This window comes from Emys orbicularis, chromosome 2, assembly GCF_028017835.1.
Source record: "Emys orbicularis isolate rEmyOrb1 chromosome 2, rEmyOrb1.hap1, whole genome shotgun sequence".
NCBI lineage: Eukaryota > Metazoa > Chordata > Testudines > Emydidae > Emys > Emys orbicularis.
This window is the reverse complement of record NC_088684.1, coordinates 1,485,303-1,507,524: the sequence shown is the minus strand read 5'-3', so window position 1 is coordinate 1,507,524 and position 22,222 is coordinate 1,485,303. Positions and strand designations below refer to the sequence as shown.

The 22,222-nt window shown below is 60.8% G+C and overlaps 2 protein-coding genes across 2 annotated transcripts; both read right to left on the bottom strand.

The window, feature by feature from the left end:
- Nucleotides 1-1,484: 1,484 nt before the first annotated feature.
- Nucleotides 1,485-10,518, bottom strand: LOC135874474 (cytochrome c1, heme protein, mitochondrial). The gene is made up of 7 exons (XM_065399300.1): nucleotides 10,423-10,518; nucleotides 4,128-4,321; nucleotides 3,726-3,852; nucleotides 3,051-3,208; nucleotides 2,423-2,583; nucleotides 2,088-2,188; nucleotides 1,485-1,852 (listed from the first exon to the last, which is right to left on the bottom strand). Exons 1-7 carry the CDS (start codon nucleotides 10,516-10,518, stop codon nucleotides 1,748-1,750), a joined length of 942 nt encoding a protein of 313 aa, XP_065255372.1. The 3' UTR covers nucleotides 1,485-1,747.
- Nucleotides 10,519-12,357: 1,839 nt separating this feature from the next.
- On the bottom strand, nucleotides 12,358-21,208 carry GPAA1 (glycosylphosphatidylinositol anchor attachment 1). Its single transcript, XM_065399548.1, has 12 exons — nucleotides 21,132-21,208; nucleotides 20,535-20,714; nucleotides 19,995-20,106; nucleotides 19,216-19,363; nucleotides 18,489-18,590; nucleotides 18,061-18,257; nucleotides 17,452-17,648; nucleotides 16,987-17,140; nucleotides 16,507-16,602; nucleotides 15,788-15,984; nucleotides 13,159-13,329; nucleotides 12,358-12,634 (listed from the first exon to the last, which is right to left on the bottom strand). The coding sequence occupies exons 1-12, from the start codon at nucleotides 21,203-21,205 to the stop codon at nucleotides 12,391-12,393; spliced, it is 1,872 nt and encodes a 623-aa protein (XP_065255620.1). The 5' UTR covers nucleotides 21,206-21,208; the 3' UTR covers nucleotides 12,358-12,390.
- Between the last annotated feature and the right edge of the window lie 1,014 nt (nucleotides 21,209-22,222).

Genomic DNA, 22,222 nt, shown 5'->3' with positions numbered 1-22,222 from the left:
GCGCGCTCCGTGCACGGCCCCTGGGCCTCCCCCACTCGGCAGCCTCCAGCCCTTGCCAGCTGCGTGCAGTGCCTTGAGGGGGCTCCCCCCACTCAGTCTGGCCCAGGGCCCTCTTCCTGCTGGGCCATAGGCTGGGCCTGTCTCTGCCCCCTGGACAGGCCGGGGTGGGAGCTGTTGGTGTCAGGTTCCCAGAGCAGCAGCTGCCTGGCCCCAGGGCTCCATTAGTGCTTCTGGGGCTAAGCAGGGCTGGGGTAATTGCGGTAATGCTGCTGGTGTAGAGAGCTCCTCAGCCCCCCTGCAATGTAACCTGGGCCTCGCCTTCACTTGCCCTGTACCCCGTCCTGTGGCTGTTGAGTGCCTCCCCAGACACAGGGAGCTCCCCGTAACTACCTCAGGGGGAGAGGGGTGTTACAGAGGCCAGCTGTTCCCCACACCTGCCTTGGGAGGTTCCTTGGGCTGCAGGGGCAGGTCCTGGAGACACCAGCCCCTCAGGGCCCAGGAAAGCTGCACCCTTGTCCCTTACTGTCATGTGCAGGGGGCAGAGACGCCCCAGTCCAGCACAGGCTGCTCCAGGCTGGCCTCCCTCTCACTCCTCGGGCTGAGCTGTTGGGGGCAGCCTGGCACTGCCCAGCTCACGGCCAGACTCCTTGAAGGATTTACCTCCTGAGGGCGGGCGTGGGCTGCCCTCGAGCAGGAAGCAGCCCCAGGGCTGTGGACAGTGCAGGGGGGAGAAAAGGCAGTTTCTACCAAAAGGCCCCAGCTGGACCCTCTGCGCCTTTGGGCAGCGCAGGCTGTGAACGGTGCCGCCCCCAGCCTGGCTGCTCCGAGACCAGCCTGGCTGCTCCTGCAGGAATCCAGCAGCTGGCTGGGCAGTGCCACCCCAGGCCAGCTCGTGGAGATGGGGCCAGTGCCAGCTAGGCTGGTCTGGCTCTGGGGAGGCAGTCAGCCCCCCTGCACAGCAACACACATCTGTTGGAGGCACAGGGGCAGCAACTGGCCCCCTCTGCCCAGGCCGTAGGGCACTGAGCCCCTGCAATGCTAGAGGCAGTGGCTAAGAGCTGGGGTAACTGAACTGCCCCACCCCCACTGCAAGGGGAGAGGCACTGAGGACCCCAGCCAGGCCTTTGTGCAGTGCCGCTCCCTGCAGCATGCTGGGAAGAGGGAGGGGGCTGCTCTCCATGAAGTCTGAGGGAGGGAGTGGGGCCCCTCCCCACTGCCATGTGGGGGGTCAGGAAGCAGCCTCTACCAGCACCTCCCTCAATAAAGGGAGTGCTGGGTCCCCCGCTGGCCCCACACAACTCAGACAGACACTGCTCGGGGAACAGAACCGTTTAATAAATGCCACCATTACACACAGGCCTTCCCCTCTGGCTGTACTGGGTTCCCCCGAGGCAGGGAGCTGGGGCGGGACGGAGACGGGGCAGGGGAAGGCGAGGGCCCCGTGGGCAGGGCCTAGGCCGACACACCACACCACACTTTCCCACTGAAGATTGAAGGTTTATTTCTGCCCCGCAGCGGGCACGTGCAGACAGCAGCCGCCCCCCACCCCCCTTCCCAGAGTCCGTTCCCAGGCCTAGCAGGCGAGCAGCTGTGTCCGAGGGAGAGGACATTAAATAAGAGTAACGCGTCATGAGGAGTGGGCTGTACCCGTCTGTCCGTCCAGCTGTACGTACATTCCTGTCCCGGGAGGGGTCGTGCGGCGGCTGGGTGGCCAAGGCCCGCGGGGCGGCCTGCTGCAATCCAGTGCTTACTTGGGGGGCCGGTACGCAATTTTCCTGCTCTTTAGTACAGACCACTTGTGGCGCTTCAGGTAGTAGCAAAGGGGTGCCAGGAGGCCAATCATCATCAGCATCTGGGAAGGGAAGGGAAGGAGTTAGGCCCTGCCCTGCTTCCGAGCACCTTCCCCCAGCAGTGCATGGACCTGACGCGCTGGCCAGGGCGAGGGCCGGCAGGAATCGCTCAGACACATGCCCAGTCTTGCCAGCAGCCCAGGCTGGGCTCCTCCCTCCAGTCCAGGGCACTCCACCGGCCCCAGGCCCCCCAGAGAGGAGCCCCTCTCCTCAGCGCCACGGGGGGCAGGCACTGACCTTCATTCCCATGCGCTTGCGGTGATCGTGCTCTGGCTCCGCTGCCCACCTCAGGAACGTGCACACGTCTTTCGCTATCTGGGACATGGTGGCTGGGGTCCCTGGGAGAGAGCAAAGTCAGCAGGTGCCCCGCACCCAGGCCGAGAGCGGGGGCCGCAGGCGCCCGCAGGCGCCCGGCACCACGCGCCTGGGCCGAGAGCGGGGTCTGCGGGCGCCCCGCGCCAAGAGCAGGTTGGGGCCAGCCTGGCTGGACAGGGCCCCGCCCTGGGACAGGAGCCCTGCAGCAGGCTGGCTTGGGGGGATGGGGGGGCCTCCCAGCACAGAGCGCCTCTTACCGTCCTCGAACTCCAGGATCTCGTTGTAGATGGGGGGCGCCATGGTGATGGCCTGCCCCGGGAAGTAGGGGTTGTAGTGCAGCTCTTCCCTGATGAACACCCCAGTGGGTGGGTCGCAGTAGCCGGTGAGGAGAGAGAACACATAGTCCTCACCCCCGTGCCTGAAAGACAAGACCAGGTGAGATCACAGGCCCTGGCTGAGACCCAGCCGTCCCCAGGCCAGAGCAGCCAAGCTGTGCGGCTGCCCTGCTCCCCCCAGGCCGGGGCGATGAGCCCCTGGCAGGCGCCTGTGGAATCCCGGCCTCCGACGGTCGCTGACACCCCGAGATGGGGGAGGAAGCGGGAGGGGCTGGAAGGCGCCTCTGATTCTCCTGCCGGCTGGGCAGGGGAGTGGGGGGGTGCGCTAGGCCTCACTGGGGGTGCTCAGGGCCAGCAGGACAGAGCACCCACCTGGACTCAGCTTGTCCCCAGCACCATCTGCACATGGGAGCCCCAGCATGCACTGCTCCAGCACATCTGGGAGACCTGGCCCAGCGGGACAGGCACTGCGCTCCTCCCCGGATACCAGCTGCTCAGCCGCAGCCCTGGGCTCCTGGCCCAGGTGCAGTCCCACCCGAGGGAGCCTCACCTGGCGCTGGTGATGTAGCTCAGGTCTGGGGGCAGCGCCCCGTTGTTGGCTGCTCGCGCCGCCTCAGGGTTGGGGTAGGGCTTGGGGAAGTAATCGGCGAGCTTGCCTGGGCGCGTGAACATCTCGCCGTTCTCATCCGGGCCATCGACCACCTCCGCCTGGCATGAGAGAGCACTGAGCCCGGGCCCCAGGGCCTGCCCCACATCCCACAGAGGGCACTGAGCCGGGCCCAGGAGCCTCCGCGCCCCGCCTGGCACAAGAGAGCACTGAGCCCCTGCGTCCTGCAGAGAGCTCTGAGCCGGGCCCAGGGCCCCCCACATCCCACAGAAAGCTCTGAGCCGGGGCCAGGGGCCCCCGCACCCCGCAGAGAGCTCTGAGCCGGGGCCAGGGGCCCAACGCACCCCGTCAGGGCACAGAGACCGAGCACCAGGCTGGACTCCCTGTGCCTCACAGACACAGAGCACTAGGCTGGGGCCCAGGCAGCCCACGACTGGGAGGGGCCAGCTCCCCATCACCCAGGCCCTTCTCCCCTCAGCCAGGGCCTGGGAGGGCACTCACATGGTAGCGAGTCCAGCTCTTCCCCCCACTTCCAGTACACACCAGCCAGCAGGAGCCAGCTGCCAGAGCTGGGGTGTGGATCCCCCCCCGGAGAGTCCCCACCACAGTCAGTCTCACCTCCTCGGCCAGGGCCTTGGCTTCAGCCTCGGTGTGGGAGACGCCGACGAGATTGCGGAAGGCCAGGTACTCCATGCTGTGGCAGGCGGCACACACCTGCTTGTACACCTGGTAGCCGCGCCGGATGCTGGGAAGAGGGAGGTGGCCATGAGCCCCTCTGCCTGTCTGCTCCCCAGGGCTCTGAGTGGGAGGGGGCTGGAGGAGCAGAGCCAGGCCCCAAGCCCCCAGCATTCCCTGGGGGAACGTGCACATCAGCCAAGAGCCAGCGAGAGCCAAGAGTCGTGGGGATGACCTGTCACCCCAGGGATGCAGCTTCTGACCCCCTGCAGGGGGCTGGCAGCTCACCCCCGGGCTGCCCTCCCTCCAGCCACAGGTTCATTCCATCCGCTCCCCCTCACCTACCTGCTGTGATCCAGGGAGGCCAGCAGGCCGTTGTGGCTCCAGGCGTAGCTGGGAGGGTGCAGCTGCAGGTCACTGGCACTCACAGCCGTGTGGAGAGCCAGGGCCAGCCCAGCGCCGCCGGCAGCCAGCATGCCCAGTGCGGACAGCGCCACCTTCCTGCCACGGGACATGCCGGACAGCGACGACATGCTGGCCTGGAACACAGACGAGAGCCGGTCACCCACCCGGCCAGCTCCAGCATGGGGCACCCGCCTCTGCGCCCCCAGCCACACTCCCCAGAGTCCACGCCGGCTCCAGCCTTTGGAACCTTCCCCCGCCCCAGGAGAGGAGGGTGGGGGAGCAGGCAGCCTGCAGGTGCATGGGATGCAATATGCCTCCAAGCACGGCACGGCCTGCTCAGCCCTGGGTGCCCTCCATCTCGCTGGCCAGGCAGGAGACACTGGCCTGCTCCCACCCGAGCAGAAGGAAGCAGAGTCCCCCTTCCACACAGACTGGGAAGGGCCCAGCTGAGTCAGGAGCAAGGAGCTGAAATGTCAGGGGTCTGAGTGGCAGCCCCTAGCTGGGGATGTGGAGCACTTGCACCGTCGGGGTAGGGGTGGGAAGAAGCAGGTGGGTGGGCTGTGGCTCTCCAGAGCTCCCTGCCGGATGGATTCTGTTTAAGCCAGCCAGCCAGCACCAGGCACATGGGGTGAGTCCGGGCCTCTCAGGCCATCCCTCACCAGACAGATGTGGGTCTCTCTGGGTTATGGGGCACTGGGACCAGCAACTTCCCCTCTTCTCTACAAGGGGAGCAGCAGGCAGGACTATGGAAAGCCCAGGCCCAATAGCCCTCAAGGGAGCTGACCCATGTGCGTCCATGGTGGGAGTGAGTAGGGGGCACATGAGTAACCAGGCCCAGCCCCACAGCATCTCCTGGGCAGTGTCACACAGTGCAGCCTCCACACGGGCAGGAGTGAAGGGGTGAGGCATGAGCAGCAGGTGAGAGGGACTGAAATAGGACAGGCTCAACTCTTGGCCACACCGCCTCTCACAATGCATGTGCCACATTCACAGGGGTGGCTAGATTGTCTATAACCACGACACCACGCCAGACCCAGAACAGACCCCGCCTTTCCTGATTTATTATGTTAGAAAATTGTGAATGGCACATTTATTTACTAGGTTAAATTTGTAGTGTGATTTGGATCAAGCTCTATTTAGATAGAATTTGGAATTTAATTAAAATGCACAAAACAGTATTTTTAATCTTTTTATTAGTTTAAATAAAACTACCTTGAGTGTGATGGACACCTTGATCGATTGTTTGCCTTATGTATGTGTTGTATTTAAAACTAACTCAGGTGTTAAACAAAGGACGTATTATCTGTAGTTAGTTAATTGAACTGATGCATGTGGTGACCAGAAACAGTCAGGATTTTAGAGCTAGTAGATCTCATCCTCTCTCACCTGGTTTTTATTCGTAGCTTGGAAGAGGGAAAAAGTTTTCCTGCTTTTTCAGCTCCCAATTGGTTTCTTACCTTTGAATGAACTAGTCACTGAACTGGAGGAATAGACTGAAATTAAGACAATATTCTCTCTGCACCTGCAAAACAGGCTGCTGCTGTCAAAAGCAGGTCTAGCACTTCAACAAACTGGTTTCCAGTCCTTAGTCAGAGATTCCACCCCACCAGTTCAGTGGTTTGACTTTCCTTAAAATGTGTACAGCTTAACACTGTTTTATATTCAGTTTAAATGATTAATAGATTACAGTAAATTTAGGCCTTAACATAGATTGTCAATTTCAAATTTAATTTTAAATAGTTGTTTAAAACAAGTCTCTCTTCCAACCCGGATATTCTAGGATTCTATGGATGTGAAGACTTAAAGGTAGGTGGAGACTCTATATGTCCCTGGGGAGTCTGTCCCAGTGGTTCACCACCCTCACTGCTAAACATCTGTGCTGTTTGTTTGTTTTTTAGTTTCTCACCTGACTGTCTTGCTCCAGCTTCCAGACGCAACCCTACTAGATCAAAGAGCGCCTTAGCACCTGGTGTTTTTTCCTGTGACCGTCCTTACACACTGTGATCAGATCACCTCTCACTCTTCCGTAAACTAAACAGATTGAGCTCCTGAAGGCATTTTCTCCAGCCCGTGAATCATTTTTGTGGCTCTTTTCTCTCCAATTTTTCAACATCCTTTTTAAATGTGGATGCAGCGTTTCAGTGTCTGTCTCAGCAATACCATAGCTAGAGGTAAAATCACCTCCCCATTTATACATCCGGGGTGGAGCGCATTAGCTTTCTGGCACAGCAGACTTCTGTTGAGTTGCTCATCCCCTAGGATTCCTAGATCTTTTCCAAAGGCACTGCTGTCCAGGATACAATCCCCCAGCCTGCACTGCTGGTTCCTAAATGTGTAACTTCCCATTTGGTTGCATTTTGTTTGAATGGGCCCAGCTTACCAAGCGATCCAGATCTCTGTACAACTGGCCTGTCCTCAGCACTATTTACCACTCTGCCAACCCTTGTGTCAGCCACAAGTTTTATTAGCAGTGATCTTATTACTCTCGCAGGTCCTTGAGGAAAGAGTTGAATAGCGTCAGGCCTAGCACTGATCCCTGAGGAACACCACCAGACTCCCCCATTTAAGGATGGTTTCCCCACTCACAACTACTTTCGCAGATCTCTCACTTAGCCCGCTGTTAGTTCATTTAACATAAGAACGGCCATCCTGGGGCAGACTAATGGTCCATCTAGCCCAGCGTTCTGTCTTCCAACAGTGGCCAATGCCAGGTGCCCCAGAGGGAATGAACAGAACAGGGAATCATCAAGTGATCCACCCCCTTTCGCCCATTCCCAGCTTCTGGCAAACAGAGGTTAGGGACACCCAGAGCATGGGGTTTCATCCGTGACCATCTTGGCCAATAGCCATTGATGGACCTGCCCTCCAGGAACTTCTCATTCTTTTTTGACTTCAGTTAGTCTTTTGGCCCTTCACAACAATCCAAGCAAGGCGTTCCACTGGTTGACTGTGCGTTGTGTGAAGAAATACTTCCTTTTATTTTAAGCCCGCTGCCTATTCATTTCATTGGGTGACCCCTAGTTCTTGTGTTATACGAAGTAGTAAATAACGCTTCCTTATTCATGTTCTCTGCACCATTCGTGATTTTATAGCCCTCTATTATACCCCCCCTTAGTCATCTCTTTTTTAACTTTTTAAGTCTCAGTCTTTGTAATCTCTCCTCATATGGAAGCTGTTCCATACCCCTTGTCATTTTGTTGCCTCTCTCTGTACGTTTTCAGAGGACATGTATTCTACTGATACCATACAGTGCTAGTTTATCAGAATGTTGTATGCTACTTATCCAAAAACCTTACAAAAATCTACGTATTACAGCTATGCAGTTACCTTTATCAAACTTGCAATCTCAACCTATTTTGCTTCACAAAGAGAAATTTAAGGGGTGACTTGATCAGTCTATAAGTACCTATATGGGGAACAGATATTTAATAATGGGCTCTTCAATCTAGCAGAGGAAGGTCTAACACAGAGGTGGGCAAACTACGCCTCATGGACCACATCCGGCCCGCGGGACCCTCCTGCCCAGCCCTTGAGCTCCCGGCCGGAGAGGCTAGCCCCCCGGCTCCTGCCCCGCTGTCCCCCCTTCCCCTGCAGCCTCAGCTCGCCGTGCCGCCAGTGCTCTGGGCAGCGAGGCTGCGAGCTCCTGCAGGGCAGTGTGGCTGCGAGAGCCTCCAGCCTGCCCCAGTGCTCTAGACTGCACGGCGGTGTGGCTGGCTCTGGCCGGGCGGCACGGCTGCCAATCCTGGTGCTCTGAGTGGCATGGTAAGGGGGCGGGGGACTAGATAAGGGGCAGGGGGTTCCGGGGGCAGTCAGGTGACAGGGGGTGGTTGGATAGGCGTGGGAGTCCCGGGGGGCCTGTCAGGGGGTATGGATAGGGGTCAGGGCAGTCAGGGGACAGGGGGATTGGATAGGGGGTGGGGTCCTGGGGGGAAGTTATGGGGTGGGGGTCCCGGGGGGGCAGTCAGGGGACAAGGAGCAGGGGGGCTGGATGGGTCCATGGGTTCTGAGGGAGGCAGCCAGGGGGCGGGAAGTGGGAGGAGGCAGATAGGGGGCGGGGGCCAGGGTGTTTGGGGAGGCACAGCCCTCCCTACCCAGCCCTCCATACAGTTTCAGAAGCCCCGATGTGGCCCTCAGGCCAAAAAGTTTGCCCACCCCTGGTCTAACATGATCCAGTCACTGGAAGCTGAAGCTAGACAAATTCTGACAGGAAATAAAGTGTGAATTTTTAACAGGGAGGGTAATGAACCACTGGAACCATTTCCCACGGGTTGTGGTGGATTCTCCATCACTGGTTTCAGAGTAGCAGCCGTGTTAGTCTGTATCCGCAAAAAGAACAGGCGTACTTGTGGCACCTTAGAGACTAACAAATTTATTAGAACATAAGCTTTCGTGGGCTACAGCCCACTTCTTCGGATGCATATAGAGTGGAACATATATTGAGGAGATATATATATACACATACCCTTGTAAGTATTCTCACACTTCTTATCAAACTGTCTGTACTGAGCTATCTTGATTATCACTTCAAAAGTTTTTTTCTCTTACTTAATTGGCCTCTCAGAGTTGGTAAGACAACTCCCACCTGTTCATGCTCTCTCTATGTGTGTATATATGTATCTCCTCAATATATGTTCCATTCTATATGCATCCGAAGAAGTGGGCTGTAGCCCACAAAAGCTTATGCTCTAATAAATTTGTTAGTCTCTAAGGTGCCACAAGTACTCCTGTTCTTTCTCCATCACTGATGATTTTTAAATCACGACCGGGTTTTTTTTTTTTAAACTTCTGCTCTAGGAATGATCTTGGGGCTGGCGTCTGGCCCGCGTTACACAGGCAGTCAGACCAGATGATCACAACGATCCTTTTGGACCTTGGAATCTATTAAAAGACTAAACTCAGGTTTCATAAAACCATGTTGACTGTAAGATGGGAGTGATGACCCTGACACACCTTAGTAGAGAGAGAAGGATTCATTCATAATTCCTCAGTGCTGGGAAGATGCAAAATGCCAAGTATTTGATGCCGCTCTCACTAGGTGCAGAATAATATAGAGGACGATGCCCAGGTAACAGATGTGAGTTCCTTATCATCAACCCAGCTACAGGACAACACCACAACTCTCAGGAAAGCACAACAAACTCCCTAGTGAGAATCTGCGCATGTGCAGAAGTAGCCTGCATTTAAATACAAGGGAAAAGCCAAGGCTTTCAGACATGCTTCTAAACGGCAAGGTAGATAGACCACCGAACTGAAGCCGTTTACCTGACCTCTCTGAACGCTCCCACTGCCCCAGCACACAAGAGGACACTGCGAGCTCCTGCGGGGAGATATCTGTACAATGCAGCCCCCACTGAGAGACCTTCGTTATGGAGCCAGTGACAGGTTTGATTCAAAGCCTCTGAAGAGTATTACGGAACACACCCTTTGTTTGTGAAAGGCACAATTTGGGAGCGCGGACAGGCCGAGCCGGCCTTACACCACAGCCAGCTGCCCCAGGTCAGAAACTCTGGCCTGACCCCAGGCAGATTCTTGATGTGGTGCAGCCGCCTCCGACAGAGACATGCCAGGGATCTGCAGCATTTCACACCGCGGACACACGTGAGGCTGAAACCTAACTAAGGACCCAGGTATCCCAGTCAATCCCCACTCTCCCTTCAACCCGCAAGGAAGACACCCGAAAGCGACTGAGTATCGCACCTGCCAATGGCTTGTGCCCAGGTGAAATGCCCGGCTCAGCCGTCCCAGCGGGCGAGGGCCCTGGTGTAACCAGCACCGACACGCGACTCACTCCTGCCCCAGGACTTCCTGAGGCTAGAAAAGATCCCGATCCGGCCTCTCGGCCAGCCTGGGGTCACCACCGCTGGGAGCACAACTGCGGGGGCTGTCTGCCCCCTGCCCCGGCCACCAACCACGGACTCACTGCAACGCCCGGGCCCGACCGGACCGGGGGGGGGAGAGGCCCAGGCCCGGGCCCGACCGGACGGGGAGAGGAGGGGGGGGAAGGGGCCCGGGCCCGACCGGACGGGGAAATGGGTCCCGGGGGAGAGGACCGGGCCCGACCGGGCGGGGAAGCTGCCAAGGGCTTTGCCCAGGGGCGGCCCCGGCCCCAGACCCCCCCGGCCCAGCCCGGTCCGTGCCCGCGGGCGCCGCGCCCCGGTGACCTTCAGGGCCGGGCCGGGCGCAGAGCCGGGGGGCGCGGCCCGGGGGCGCGGAGCGGGCGGCCGGCGGGGCTCACCTGGGGGGGCCGCAGGCGGGGCCCGGGGGGCGGCGGCAACAGGGAGCCGCCCCGGGTCCGCAGCACCAGGCACCGCGCCGCCGACAGCGCCGCCATCTTGGAGAGGAGCCGGGGTCCGCCTGCTTCCCAGAGTGCACCGCGCGGAGCGGGCTACGGGGGCCGAGCGGGGAGCGGGCGGCGCTCCGCAGGAGAGGCGGAAAGGGCGGAACTCGCAGGGCCCAAGGGCACAACTGATATCCGGTCACAGGGGTCACGACCCCGAGCCGGAAGCGCCGCGGAGCTGGAGCACCGCCCCCACCGGAAACAGCCCCTGCGCTGGGGGTCGTGGGGTCATAGCCCCCCGTCAGCGCTGGGCGGGGTAGGGCCTAGGCCACGCCCCCACCCCGTGGCACTCCGCCCCCCCAGAGTCCTCGGGCCGCCCCGGCTCCCCAGGCTGGGCAGGGAGGGGAGAGCCCCGGCGGCTGCCCCCGGGGAGCGCGGAGCTGGGGGCGGTAGTCAGGCTCCCCTCGCCGCCCCCGACAGGGCAGCAGTAAATCGCGGCGCTGGCGGGTCCACTCGCGCTTTCGGGGTAGACGCGGGCTTGGGGCGAAGTCCCCTCCCTCGCTTCGGCTCCGGGGCAAGGCCTGGCTCCGGCACTCACAGACCCCCCCGCTGCCAGCAGTTCCGGGGGGGGGGGGAGGTGTCCTGTGGGGAGATGGGGCCAATGCCCCGGAAAGCTCCGAACATCGGGGGGGGGGGGGGGGTTGTGCTCCCCAGCGTGGCGCTGGTTCACTGCCAGGCACCGAGGAGGGGGGCACAGGGAGCGGTGTTGCTCTATTCTGACCACCACAGCAGTGGCTTCGTGGGGGGTGTTGATGTTGAATTGCACAGTGTGAACTGGCTGCCTCCTAACCCTGACTTCACCCCGTGTGTCTCACTGCAGCGCCCTGGGTGACTTCTCCACAACCCCCACCCTGAACTGTCCTTCCAGGGCCTGCCCCTGCCATGCTGCCGCCCAGTGGCAGAGGGGGAGAGCCAGCGGTGCTGTCCTAATCCCCCACCCCCACTTGCAGTGTATTTGGAATTGGATTGCCCCCCCATGGCAGAGCAGCTCCCTTCCTAACCCGTAATCTCCCCGAGGCTGGATCATTTATTTCCCACAGCTGGTCAGGACCCAGCCCAAGGCCAGAGGCCTGTGGGCGCTGCCAGCACCGGCTATGAACCACCCCCACCACACTGGCCAAAGGCTTTTCTTGTTATTTTATTACAAAGATGAACACTCCCAGCACACAATCCCTGTGCATTCCCCCAGCCCAGTCCATTGGCTGCTCTGGGGGCCCGGCCCACCTGTATACAGTGGAGGAGTGCGCTAACCTGCGTGCCCCACTCCTCTCCTCCCCCAGGGCTGAGGGAGGCATACCCAGCCCATGCCTGAGGAAGAGCAGGGAGCACCCTCCGCTGCCCCACACATGTGGACTCAAGGGGACCAGCCTCTGCAGTGGTGCCCTGCAGTGCTGCCACCTTCCAGCCTAAGCCCAGCCATCTGCCCTCTGTCTGTGGGAACAAGCAGGGCCAAAGCATCCCTGCTCCCACGCAGGCAGCCCAGCGCCCTGTGCCCCCCTTCCCCCGGCACCAGCTGGCAGGTGCCCCCCTAAGGCAAAGGTCCCAGCGTGCGATGCCCATGAACAGCTGAGTTCAGTGGAGCGCAGGCAGCGGGCGTCCCAGGCCCCCCTCCTGCTCTGGGACCATTACGGCTCTGCCTTCCCCAATAAGGCCACTGAGCACAAGGAAGGGGGACTGACTCCTGCTGCAGGCCCCAGAACAGCCCAAGGGCTCCCTCTCCTTCCAGAACAAAGGCGCAAGGCTCCAGCCTGAGAACGTGGAATGGCTTCAGGGCAAGTCCCAGATCCTGGGATCCAGTGGCCAGGCGGGGGCCCAGTCAGCAGCTCCCCGCTCCCAGGAGATGTGGGGTCAGGCAGAGGGGCCCGGCTACTTCCAGAAGAGCACGTTCCAGAGCAGCAGCCAGCAGGGGTAGACGAAGAGGGCGATGAAGGGGAAGACGATGGAGCCGTAGAGGTAGTGGTCTAGCAGGCCCTCGGACACAGCCTGCAGGAAGAGCTGCCAGCACTCCAGCGCCGAGACGGGGTACTCGATCAGCTCCTGGTACAGGACGATGCTGAGCAGGAGGGTGACAGCTGGCGTGACCAGGACCAGCAGCACTGCATACAGATACCTGGGAGACAGACACAGGCAGGGATCAGAGCGGGGCAGCCTGGGGTGCACCAGCCAGCAGGGCTAGGCCGAAAAGGGGCAAATCCCAGCACTCCTGCCCTGCTCCCTACAGCGCCCCCTGCTGGGAGAGGCTGGGGCTGGAATAGCCAGGAGCTCCCCCACAACTCCCAGTGCTCCTGCCCTACTCCCCTGAGCAGGGGCTGCTATGAGAGGCTGGAGTAGCTGGGAGCTCCTGGGAGAGGCTGTGGCAGAGGGATGACCAATGCCAGCATAAACTTGATATTGTCTGAGACCCCTGTGGGCCTGGTCCCTGGTGGGGGAGGGGATTTCCAGCCCATCCCTTGGACTGGCTGTTGGCTCTCAAGGCACCCTATTTGTACCCAAACAAGGATCCTGCCACCTGCAGAGCGAGCCCACCTAGGATGAGACTGGCCACGGAGCCCCTGCCACTCATGGGCAGGCCTGGCTCAGGTGACCTTGAGCTGCCTCACTGGATGCCACGGGAAATGCGCAAGTGCCACTTACTTGGGGCCTTTGGGCTGGACGATGGCTGCAACGGGCACCATGGTGACAGCCAGCAGGAAGCCCAGGGAGAAGTTAATGAGGGCGATGCAGCCCAGCAGCATGGCCAGGTACAGCAAGGAGAGAAGCTTCAGGGTCATCCAGCCGCGTTCACTCCCACAGCCAGTCAGCACCCTGCAGAGCAGAGAAACGGCTGTCAGGCCCCGCGGACACCTGCCTAGCCCCCACTCTGGCCAGGGCTGAGAAACAGCAGAGAACCAATGGTACCATTTTCTATAGCACCCTGTGACAGTCTATGTTCACCCTTTTTACACAATTCTGTGGATTCTGTACAAAGCATGCCTTGTGAGGTATTGTGAAAACTCATAATGTGCTGATCATTATTGTCCTGGTAAAATATGTGTGGCAACATTGTAGGTAAAGGTCACAGAATCATGGGATTGGAAGGGACCGCAAGAGGTCAATTAGTCCAGTCCCCTGCACTCATGGCAGGACTGAGTATTATCTAGACCATCCCTGACAGGGGTTTGTCTAACCTGCTCTTAGGCCTTGTCTACACTAAAGGGAAAAGTCGATCTAAGCTATGCAATTTGAGTTACGTGAATAGCATTACTCAAATAGACGTAGCTTAGATCTACTTACTGCGGGGTCCACATTATGCAACGTCGACGAGAGACGCTCTCCCATCGACTCCCCTTACTCTTCTCGATCAGATGGAGTACAGGAGTCAACAGGAGAGTGATCGGCAGTCGATTTAGCGGGTCTTCACTAGACCCGCTAACTCAACCACTGATGCATTGATTGCCGCAGCGTTGATCTCGGGTAAGTGTAGACAAGTCCTTAAAAATCTCCAATGACGGAGATTCCACAACCTCCTTAGGCAATTGATTCCAGTGCTTAACCACCCTGACAAGAAGTTTTTCCTAATGTGCAACATAAACCTCCCTTGCTGCAATTTAAGCCCATTGCTTCTTCTCCTTAACCTCTGAGGATAGGACAACAATTTTTCTCCTTCCACCTTGTAACAACCTTTTATGTTCTTGAAAACTGTTATGTCCCCCCTCAGTCTTCTCTTCTCCAGACTAAACAAACCCAATTTTTTCAGTCTTCCCTCACAGGTCATGTTTTCTAGACCTTTAATCATTTTTATTGTTCTTCTTTGAACTTTCTCCAATTTGTCCACATCTTTCCTGAAATGTGGCACCCAGAACTGGACACAATACTCCAGTTGAGCCCTAATCAGCGCGGAGTAGAGCGGAAGAATTACTTTTTGTGTCTTGCTTACAACACTCCTGCTAATACAGCCCAAAATGGCGTTTACTTTTTTTGTAACAGTGTGACACTATTGACTCATATTTAGTTTGTGATCCACTATGACCCCCAGATCCCTTTCTGCAGTACTCCTTCCTAGACAGTCATTTATATAAAGTCCAATTATAAAATTCTACTCAGCCAGGTGTCAACAAAATCCAATGGACTATCACCTGGCTAAGCGGCCATTCTTTGTCAGGAAAAAGGGTGTGAGTGAGAAATATACATCTTGGCACACACACAGCTGGAAGCTCCCATCCCAGGGACGTTGCCACCTGGACCCCAGCTGGAGATGATTCTCAAAGAAGAGAATTGCTATAAGAAAAGGGAGCAAACTCCCCAGATTATCTCTCCCTTCATCTCTACTCACAGCATCAACACTTGAAAGACAAAGGAAGCATTGGACTGGGGATAGATTCTGGCTGTAAGATTGCTAGAACACATGGTGAGAGAAACCCTTTTGCTTTAAGTTCACACAGCTTGCTAAATTAGATATCTTTTATTTCTTTGTAATCAAGTCTGACTTTTATCCCTCATTACTTGTAATCACTTAAAATCTTTCTGCAGTTAATAAATTTGTGTTATTGTTTTATCTAAATCTTTCTGCAGTTAATAAATTTGTGTTATTGTTTTATCTAAACCAGTGTGTGCTTGCACTGAAGTGTCTGGGGTACTCCATTTGAGATGGATTTGTGCATATTTTCTATTAATGAAATGACGGACTTTCTATGAGCTTGTGTTGTCTAGGAGTAAAGAGCTGGGCAGTACAAGACGCACATTTGTGGGGAAAATCTGGGATTGGGAATTTGCTGGTGTTGTTCTGTTATAGAATTACATGAGTGCTCTAGCCAGCCACTCCTGAACTCAGCGGGGAGTGAGTTACATGCTGGAGGCTGTGTGGGCAGACCAGGAGTGGCGATGTAAAAGGCACCCCAGGTCGGAGAACTGGGGGGACAAAGATGTTCAGCAGTCCAGATTGTACCTGGGAGAATGTCATAGTGCCCCCTGCTGGGACAGGAGTAGCTGGGAAGGCCCCCACAGCCAGCGCCCTGCCCCGCTCCCCACAGTGCCCCCTGCTGGGAGAGTCCAGGGCTGGAGTAGCCGGGAGCTCCCCCCACTGCCAGCGCTCCTGCCCTGCTCCCCACAGCACCCCCTGCTGGGGGAGAGCGCTCTGGAGTCATTGTGCATGTGTATTAGGCGTGTTTGTGTTCCTGCTGGCCCGCTGACTTCACCCCAGAGCACAACCTGCTGCTGGCCCTGGGTGGGTGAGTGACAGATCTCGTCACGACCCTCTGCCTCGCCTCCCGGGACCCGCACGTACCTGTGTGTGTTGTGTGGCAGCGCCAGTCCGGCCACGTAGATGGCAATGACCGTCAGCACCACAGCCTCCGACTCCGAGACGGGGAAGTGCTGGGTGGCCATGTGCTGGCCCAGCACAGGCAGGAAGTAGAGGGTGAGGCCCGTGGCATGGCAGATCAGCAGGGGTGGCACCAGGGTGAGCAGGCCAGGACGTGACTCCTGCGGGGCAGGAAGGGGGGAAGCTAAGCGGGGGCAGCTGAACCAGGGCCAGAGCCAACCCTATCAGGCCTTACCCCTGGGGGAATCTCAGTTGCTGGGGGAAGGGGGACCCCAAATCTGCCTCCCTGTTCCAGGGAAAGGGCCCTGGGCAGCTTCAAGCCCAGCCCGAGCGGCAGCTCCCGAGGGGCTGGGCCCATCAAACCAAGGGGCGGGGGCTGTGCTGGGGAGGGTTACACAGCAGGGCGGCCCAGTGGGGTGGTCGCTTGGCTTGGGAGCTCCCTGCCCTGCCCCAGACGCCCTGGGGACCCTGGCCAGGTCCCCGGTCCCGATCCATGCAGGGTGATGAGGGCAAAGATTGGGAGGAGCTCACATACTAAGGTAGCAGACACCACAGACGTCCCTTAGACGGCCAGGAACCTGTCAGGGGCCTCACTGAGAGGCCGATGGGGGAGGAAGGCAGTAGCTACCCTCGGGCCTGGAGAGCTCCAGGAGTGGCTGGGGCAGGGCCCTGCGACCCCTCACCTCAGCGGCAGCGTGGGCAGCACCCTGGTCTCCATCGCAGAGCTGCTCCTCGGGGCCCGCATCGCATTTACTCAGCTTCATCCACAGGTCGAGGGCGTGGCACAGAGTCAAGGAAACCAACCACACAGCAGCCCGACCCACCGGGCCCCCGCACCGACCCCCACCCAGCCATGGGCAGATCCCACTCCCCAGAGCCAGGCGCAGCCCCTACCTCCCAGAGCGAGCTCCTCGCGGGGAGCCAGGCTGGGGAGAGGGCAGTGGGGGCACTGCACAGTGGGGAGGGGTTCCCTTTGGCCAGCCTGGGGAACGCGCTCCTTGCCCCCCGTCAGGCAGGGCTGTGCAGTTCAGTGGCCTTGTGGAAAATGCCAGCTCCTCCCCAACCTGGATCTGAGCAAAGACTCCGCCTGCCCCCTGTCCCCCTTGGCCTGGCCCCGCTGCAGCCCAGAGCCCTAACCCTCCCCCTCCCCCTCGCAGGGATATCTTGAGGACGAGGATGAGGATGAGGAAGCCGAAGGCCGGCATGTAGACGCCGATGGAGACGAAGCGCGCGAGCGAGGGCAGCAGGTAGAAGAAGTAGGACTGGTGCAGGCGCTCCAGCAGGTTGTTCAGCTTGCGGAACATCCCCTCCAGCGTCCTGTGGGGCAGAATCCTCAGCAGGGGCGGACACTGGCACCGTCCTCGCCCGGGGGTGGCAGCGAGGGAGAACGGGGAGCACAGCCTCTCAGCCCCATCCCCGGCCAGTCCCCACGCTGAGCTAGACCAGCATTCCACTAGGCTCCCCAGGCCCTGGCTCTGCCAAGAGCCCCCCGCCACCCCAACCCTGGGCTCCCTCCATCCCCCAGCTCAGCGGGTGCTCGCAGCGCCCCCACTAGCCCAGTCCAGCCCCTCCGTCCGGCTCTCGCATGCTGGGGGAGCAGGGGCCCTGCCCGCAGGGGCGTTACTCACTTGCCCACGGTGCCCATGTCGTACTTGTACTGCCGAAAGCTGTTGATGCCGCGCACGGTGATGGCCTCGATGTGGTAGCGCAGGAAGAGGCCGTGGTCGCCCTGGGGCCGGCCAGAGCCCTGCTTCAGCACCATGAGCAGCAGGGTCTGCAGGCTGTGCACATAGGCCGGCAGCGTGTCCCAGTCCGTGCGCTGCAGCTGCAGGGCAGAGACATCAGGGCCTGCCCCCGCCCCCCCATACAGTCCCCCCCCCACCGACAGCTGGGGAGCCTGGCCGGGGGCATGAGAGCCCCTTGGGCGGGACTGGGGGTGCAATCAGCAACAGCGGGGGAGGGGCAGGAGGGGGACAGGAGAAACCAGCAGGGAGAGGGTCCGGCTGGGAACGCAAGGCTGGGAACGCTCCCTCCCTCCTCCCGATCTCACTGTGCCCTGGATGGTGCTGCCCCCGCCCCCCTTACTTTGCCCAGATGGTGCCAGGAACACCCCCCCTCACCTTGACATGGCTGGTGCCGGGCTCCCCACCCCCGCTCTCACCTTGCCATGGATGGTGCCCCCCCCCCTCCCTCTTGCCCTGGATGGTGCCGCCCCCTCCCTCCGCCACCGCTCTCACCTTGCCCTGGATGGTGCACAACAGCCCGTTCTTCTGGCAGAAGGCGTAGAAGAGGTTGACCAGGTCCAGGTTGGGCAGCTGCCCGTTCAGCCCCTCCACGGCCACGTCGAAGCTGGTGATGACGTCGCTGCTCAGCTCCAGCGAGACAGCCGCCTGGATGGCTCCGGCCCGGCCCAGCATCCCCGAGGAGAGCACCTCTGCCGGCACAGCAGCAGCTCAGACCAGGCAGCCCCCCTGCCCAGAACCCAGCTTGGGGGGCGGGGGAAGAGCCCCAGCCAGCTCCCTGGCTTGGTAACAGCAGCTGTGCCTGCTCAGTGAGCGTGTGGCTGCGACACACCAGAGGGGCCTCCAGGGAGAGCCAGGCCTGCCCCCCAGCTGCGCCCCACCCCAAAGCCCCAGCCCTGCCCCCACAGCTCCACTGGCCTCACCAGTGACGTTGACGTCGTGGTAGGCCTCCAGCCAGGCCTCCATGCCAATCAGGTCGTGCTCGTTCACCAGGAAGATGATGTCCTTGGCCCAGTAAATCTGACCTGCAAGCAGACGAGCACTGTCCGTGTCAGCAAAGGCCAGGCCGGCTGCCCCCGGGGAGCAGTATGCACCACGGCGGGGCCCGTGTCAGAGGATGCAGGGGGGACTACAGTCAAGTCAGCCGCACGGGGCGAGAGGCCCGAAGCAGCCCCAGGAGGTCTGTGAACAGGGCAGAGGCCTCCGTGCTCTGCACACTGCACAGATGCCACAGGGAGGGGCTGAGACATGAGAGTCTGATCTGAATAGCCTGACTGCCCCAGGAACCCCCCTGACCGGGCCGGGGGGCCTGATATGGGCCAGGAACCCCCCTTCCTGGGCCGGGGGGAATGCAGACCCAGGAAGCCCCTCAGTGGGCCAGAGGGGGAGACCTCATATGGGCCAGGGAACCCCCTCGCCAGGCCATGGGGGGCCCGATACAGCCCCAGAACCCCCCCCTTGCTTGGCTGGGGAGCCTGATACAGCCCCAGGAACCCCACCGGACCCCTGGGACCACAAGACCCCCGTCACCAGACTACACAGAGGCCTGGCCCATGCACTGTTGAGCAGCAAGCCACTCTCAGGTGCACATGACCTAGCACCTCCCTGCCACTCCCACAGGCCTCATCCCCCAGGCATGCACTCACTTACCCCGGAAGTAGGAAGCCAAGGCCAGCATGAGCCCCACAGCCTGGTTGTTGTGCTGCCCCGTACTGCAGGGCACGCTCAGGACCAGGGACTCCGTGCTGGCCGCACGTGGCGCCCGCAGGATCCCATACACATTTGTGCCCTTCACCATCTGCAGGGAGGGAACCAGGGCTCAGCAGGACAGCGGAACCGAGCCCCACCCACAAAAGAAGGGGCTTCTTCCCACCCCAGAGCCAAACACAGCATCCTGGTGTCTGCTGAGGAGGGACCCAGACTGGGGAGGAGCACCAGCAGCTGGCGGCGGGGGGCAAGTCCATGGCAGGGATAGCAAGGGACTGCGGGTTGGGATTGAGGGGCACCCTCAGAGCTGGGGTGGGGGGAGCCCAGCAGTGGGATAGCAGAGGCTGTGGGTCAGGACTGGGTGCAGAGTTGCATGCAGCGAGCTTGCCAGTTTCTGCCTTTTGCCCAGTGACCAGCCCTGACCCCTCAAGTGCTGTCAGCCCCTCAGTTTTGCTACCCCTTTTCTATGAGCAGACCTCCTGGATCAGCACACTTGGTACGGATCTGAGGAAGGGCCAGGATCCTCCGAGAATCCCCAGAGCTCTGTGGGGACGTGCCAGCCCACGGGGCGTAGGGGTCGCATCTGTCCCCTTGCACCAACCCCCAGCCCAGGGGGGAACTCCCCAACCCCCCGCCCTCAGTGCCTGCAGCTCATCTGTGCCCTACCCCCAGGGCAGAGATGGGGCAGCTCCCAGGGACCGCGGTCCTGGTCTGGCACATACGTATCTTTCGCGCATCTCGTCGGGGAAGGGCAGAGTGCGGGAGAAGGGCTGCTTATAAACCTCCAGGCCCAGGTTCCACATGGTCTTCTCCAGCCAGGCCACAGGGATCCCCCTGGGAAAGGAGACAGGAAGAGTGAGGGTCTGGAACGGGGCCCCCTCGACCGGGGGGGAGTGGGGGGATGGGCAACGCTCGAGCCCAGCACACATAGCAATCCCCAGATGGCCCTTCTCAGAGCCCAGGGCCAGGCTCTATCCACCCACGGGCACGGACTCGCCCAGTGCCGCGTAGCACAGTGCCACTGCCCTGCCTTCCAGACTGAGATACGCCAGCCAATGCACAAGGAGGGCAAACTGCAGGGCCCTGCAAAGCCACCCCATCCATTAGCACCTAGAGACTACAACTCCCAGCATGCAGTTCACCTGCCATGGGGTGCCACCCTTCCTCCCTGCTGGCCCGGGGCCCTCGGAGAAGTGCTTGGCCTGTATCCTGACCAGGGGCTCCCCCGACTGCTGGCCCGGGGCAAGGGGGCTTGAACTCACCCCACCTTCTTCTTGTGGCCAGCGAACTCGCGGGCGTAGGAGAGTGCCCTCTCGCCGAACACGAACTGCTCCTCCACCATGGTGGAGCCCATGGCGTTCTCCGACATGTAGGAGCGCATGGTGAAGGGCGGGGAGGCCAGGCCCAGGAACCAGCCCAGCCCAGCCAGGTAGCTGAGGATGCTGCAGACAGGAGACACAAGGGGGTGAAGACCACATGCTGCTCCCCTCCCTACCCACTCCCTGCCCAGGCCCCATTGCCCCATGAGAGAAGGGGTCAGGTCTAACAGGGAGGTCCAACAGCAGCACAAAAAGGGAGGATCTGTGCACGTGGTGGCCACGGCTTTGACCCCCAGCTGGCTCCCCCCCTCGGCACTGCCACGCAGGCAACGCTGGCTCGATGCCTGGCCCCCGACTCTGGGCTCCTAGGGCAAGGAGGGCTGGGTCCAGGCTCTGGAGGAGACAGTGCTGTGCCCCCTCCCCCACTGATAGGTGGCCCTGAGGGAGAGAATAAGATGGAAGGAAGGAGAGCGCGTGGGGGTGGGAGGAAACAGAGACACTTCCCCATGGAGCCCAGGAAGTCAGGGGCCGCGCACTCACCAGAGTGGGGTGTTGAGGCGGAGGATGAGCCGGGACAGCGCCCGCCTGCGGTATGGGTCCGACAGGAGCCCCATGGCGGACGGCTGGGGCCCACGGGGTTACTGCAGAGAGAAGGGCAGCGTCTCCAGCTGACAGGGAAGCCCCATCACGCAGGCACGGCCCCCACCCTGGTCCGTACAGCCACAGAGGGGTGAGGGCACAATGCGGCCAGCTGCCTGCCTGGGCCAAACCCCTGCTCCCCGGCCCCCGACAGCCCCCCGGCCCCTCACCGGACACACACAGGGACAGCCCGGCCCCCACCGAGCCCCCCTGCCCCTCGCCGGACACACACAGGGACAGCCCGGCCCCCACCGAGCCCCCCTGCCCCTCGCCGGACACACACAGGGACAGCCCGGCCCCCACGAGCCCCCCTGCCCCTCGCCGGACACACACACACAGGGACAGCCCGGCCCCCCTCAGCCCCTCGCCAGACACACACACAGGGACAGCCCGGCCCCCACCGAGCCCCCCTGCCCCTCGCCGGACACACACAGGGACAGCCCGGCCCCCACGAGCCCCCCTGCCCCTCGCCGGACACACACACACAGGGACAGCCCGGCCCCCCTCAGCCCCTCGCCAGACACACACACAGGGACAGCCCGGCCCCCACCAAGCCCCCCTGCCCCTCGCCGGACACACACAGGGACAGCCCGGCCCCCACGAGCCCCCCTGCCCCTCGCCGGACACACACACACAGGGACAGCCTGGCCCCCCTCAGCCCCTCGCCAGACACACACACAGGGACAGCCCGGCCCCCACCAAGCCCCCCTGCCCCTCGCCGGACACACACAGGGACAGCCCGGCCCCCACGAGCCCCCCTGCCCCTCGCCGGACACACACACACAGGGACAGCCTGGCCCCCCTCAGCCCCTCGCCAGACACACACACAGGGACAGCCCGGCCCCCACCAAGCCCCCCTGCCCCTCGCCGGACACACACAGGGACAGCCCGGCCCCCACGAGCCCCCCTGCCCCTCGCCGGACACACACACACAGGGACAGCCTGGCCCCCCTCAGCCCCTCGCCAGACACACACACAGGGACAGCCCGGCC

Bases quoted from the DNA above. Each gene is read 5' to 3' on its own strand.
- LOC135874474 (XM_065399300.1), bottom strand. From the start codon at position 10,518: ATGGCGGCGCTGTCGGCGGCGCGGTGCCTGGTGCTGCGGACCCGGGGC. The intron at 2,584-3,050 runs GTGAGGCTCCCT...CTTGTCTTTCAG, and splicing joins AGCTACATCACCAGCGCCAG to GCACGGGGGTGAGGACTATG. The intron at 2,189-2,422 runs GTAAGAGGCGCT...GCTCTCTCCCAG, and splicing joins GATCCTGGAGTTCGAGGACG to GGACCCCAGCCACCATGTCC.
- GPAA1 (XM_065399548.1), bottom strand. From the start codon at position 21,205: ATGGGGCTCCTGTCGGACCCATACCGCAGGCGGGCGCTGTCCCGGCTC. The intron at 20,107-20,534 runs GTGAGTTCAAGC...CTCCTTTCCCAG, and splicing joins GGCCACAAGAAGAAGGTGGG to GGGGATCCCTGTGGCCTGGC. The intron at 12,635-13,158 runs GTAAGTGGCACT...TCTGTCTCCCAG, and splicing joins GTCCAGCCCAAAGGCCCCAA to GTATCTGTATGCAGTGCTGC.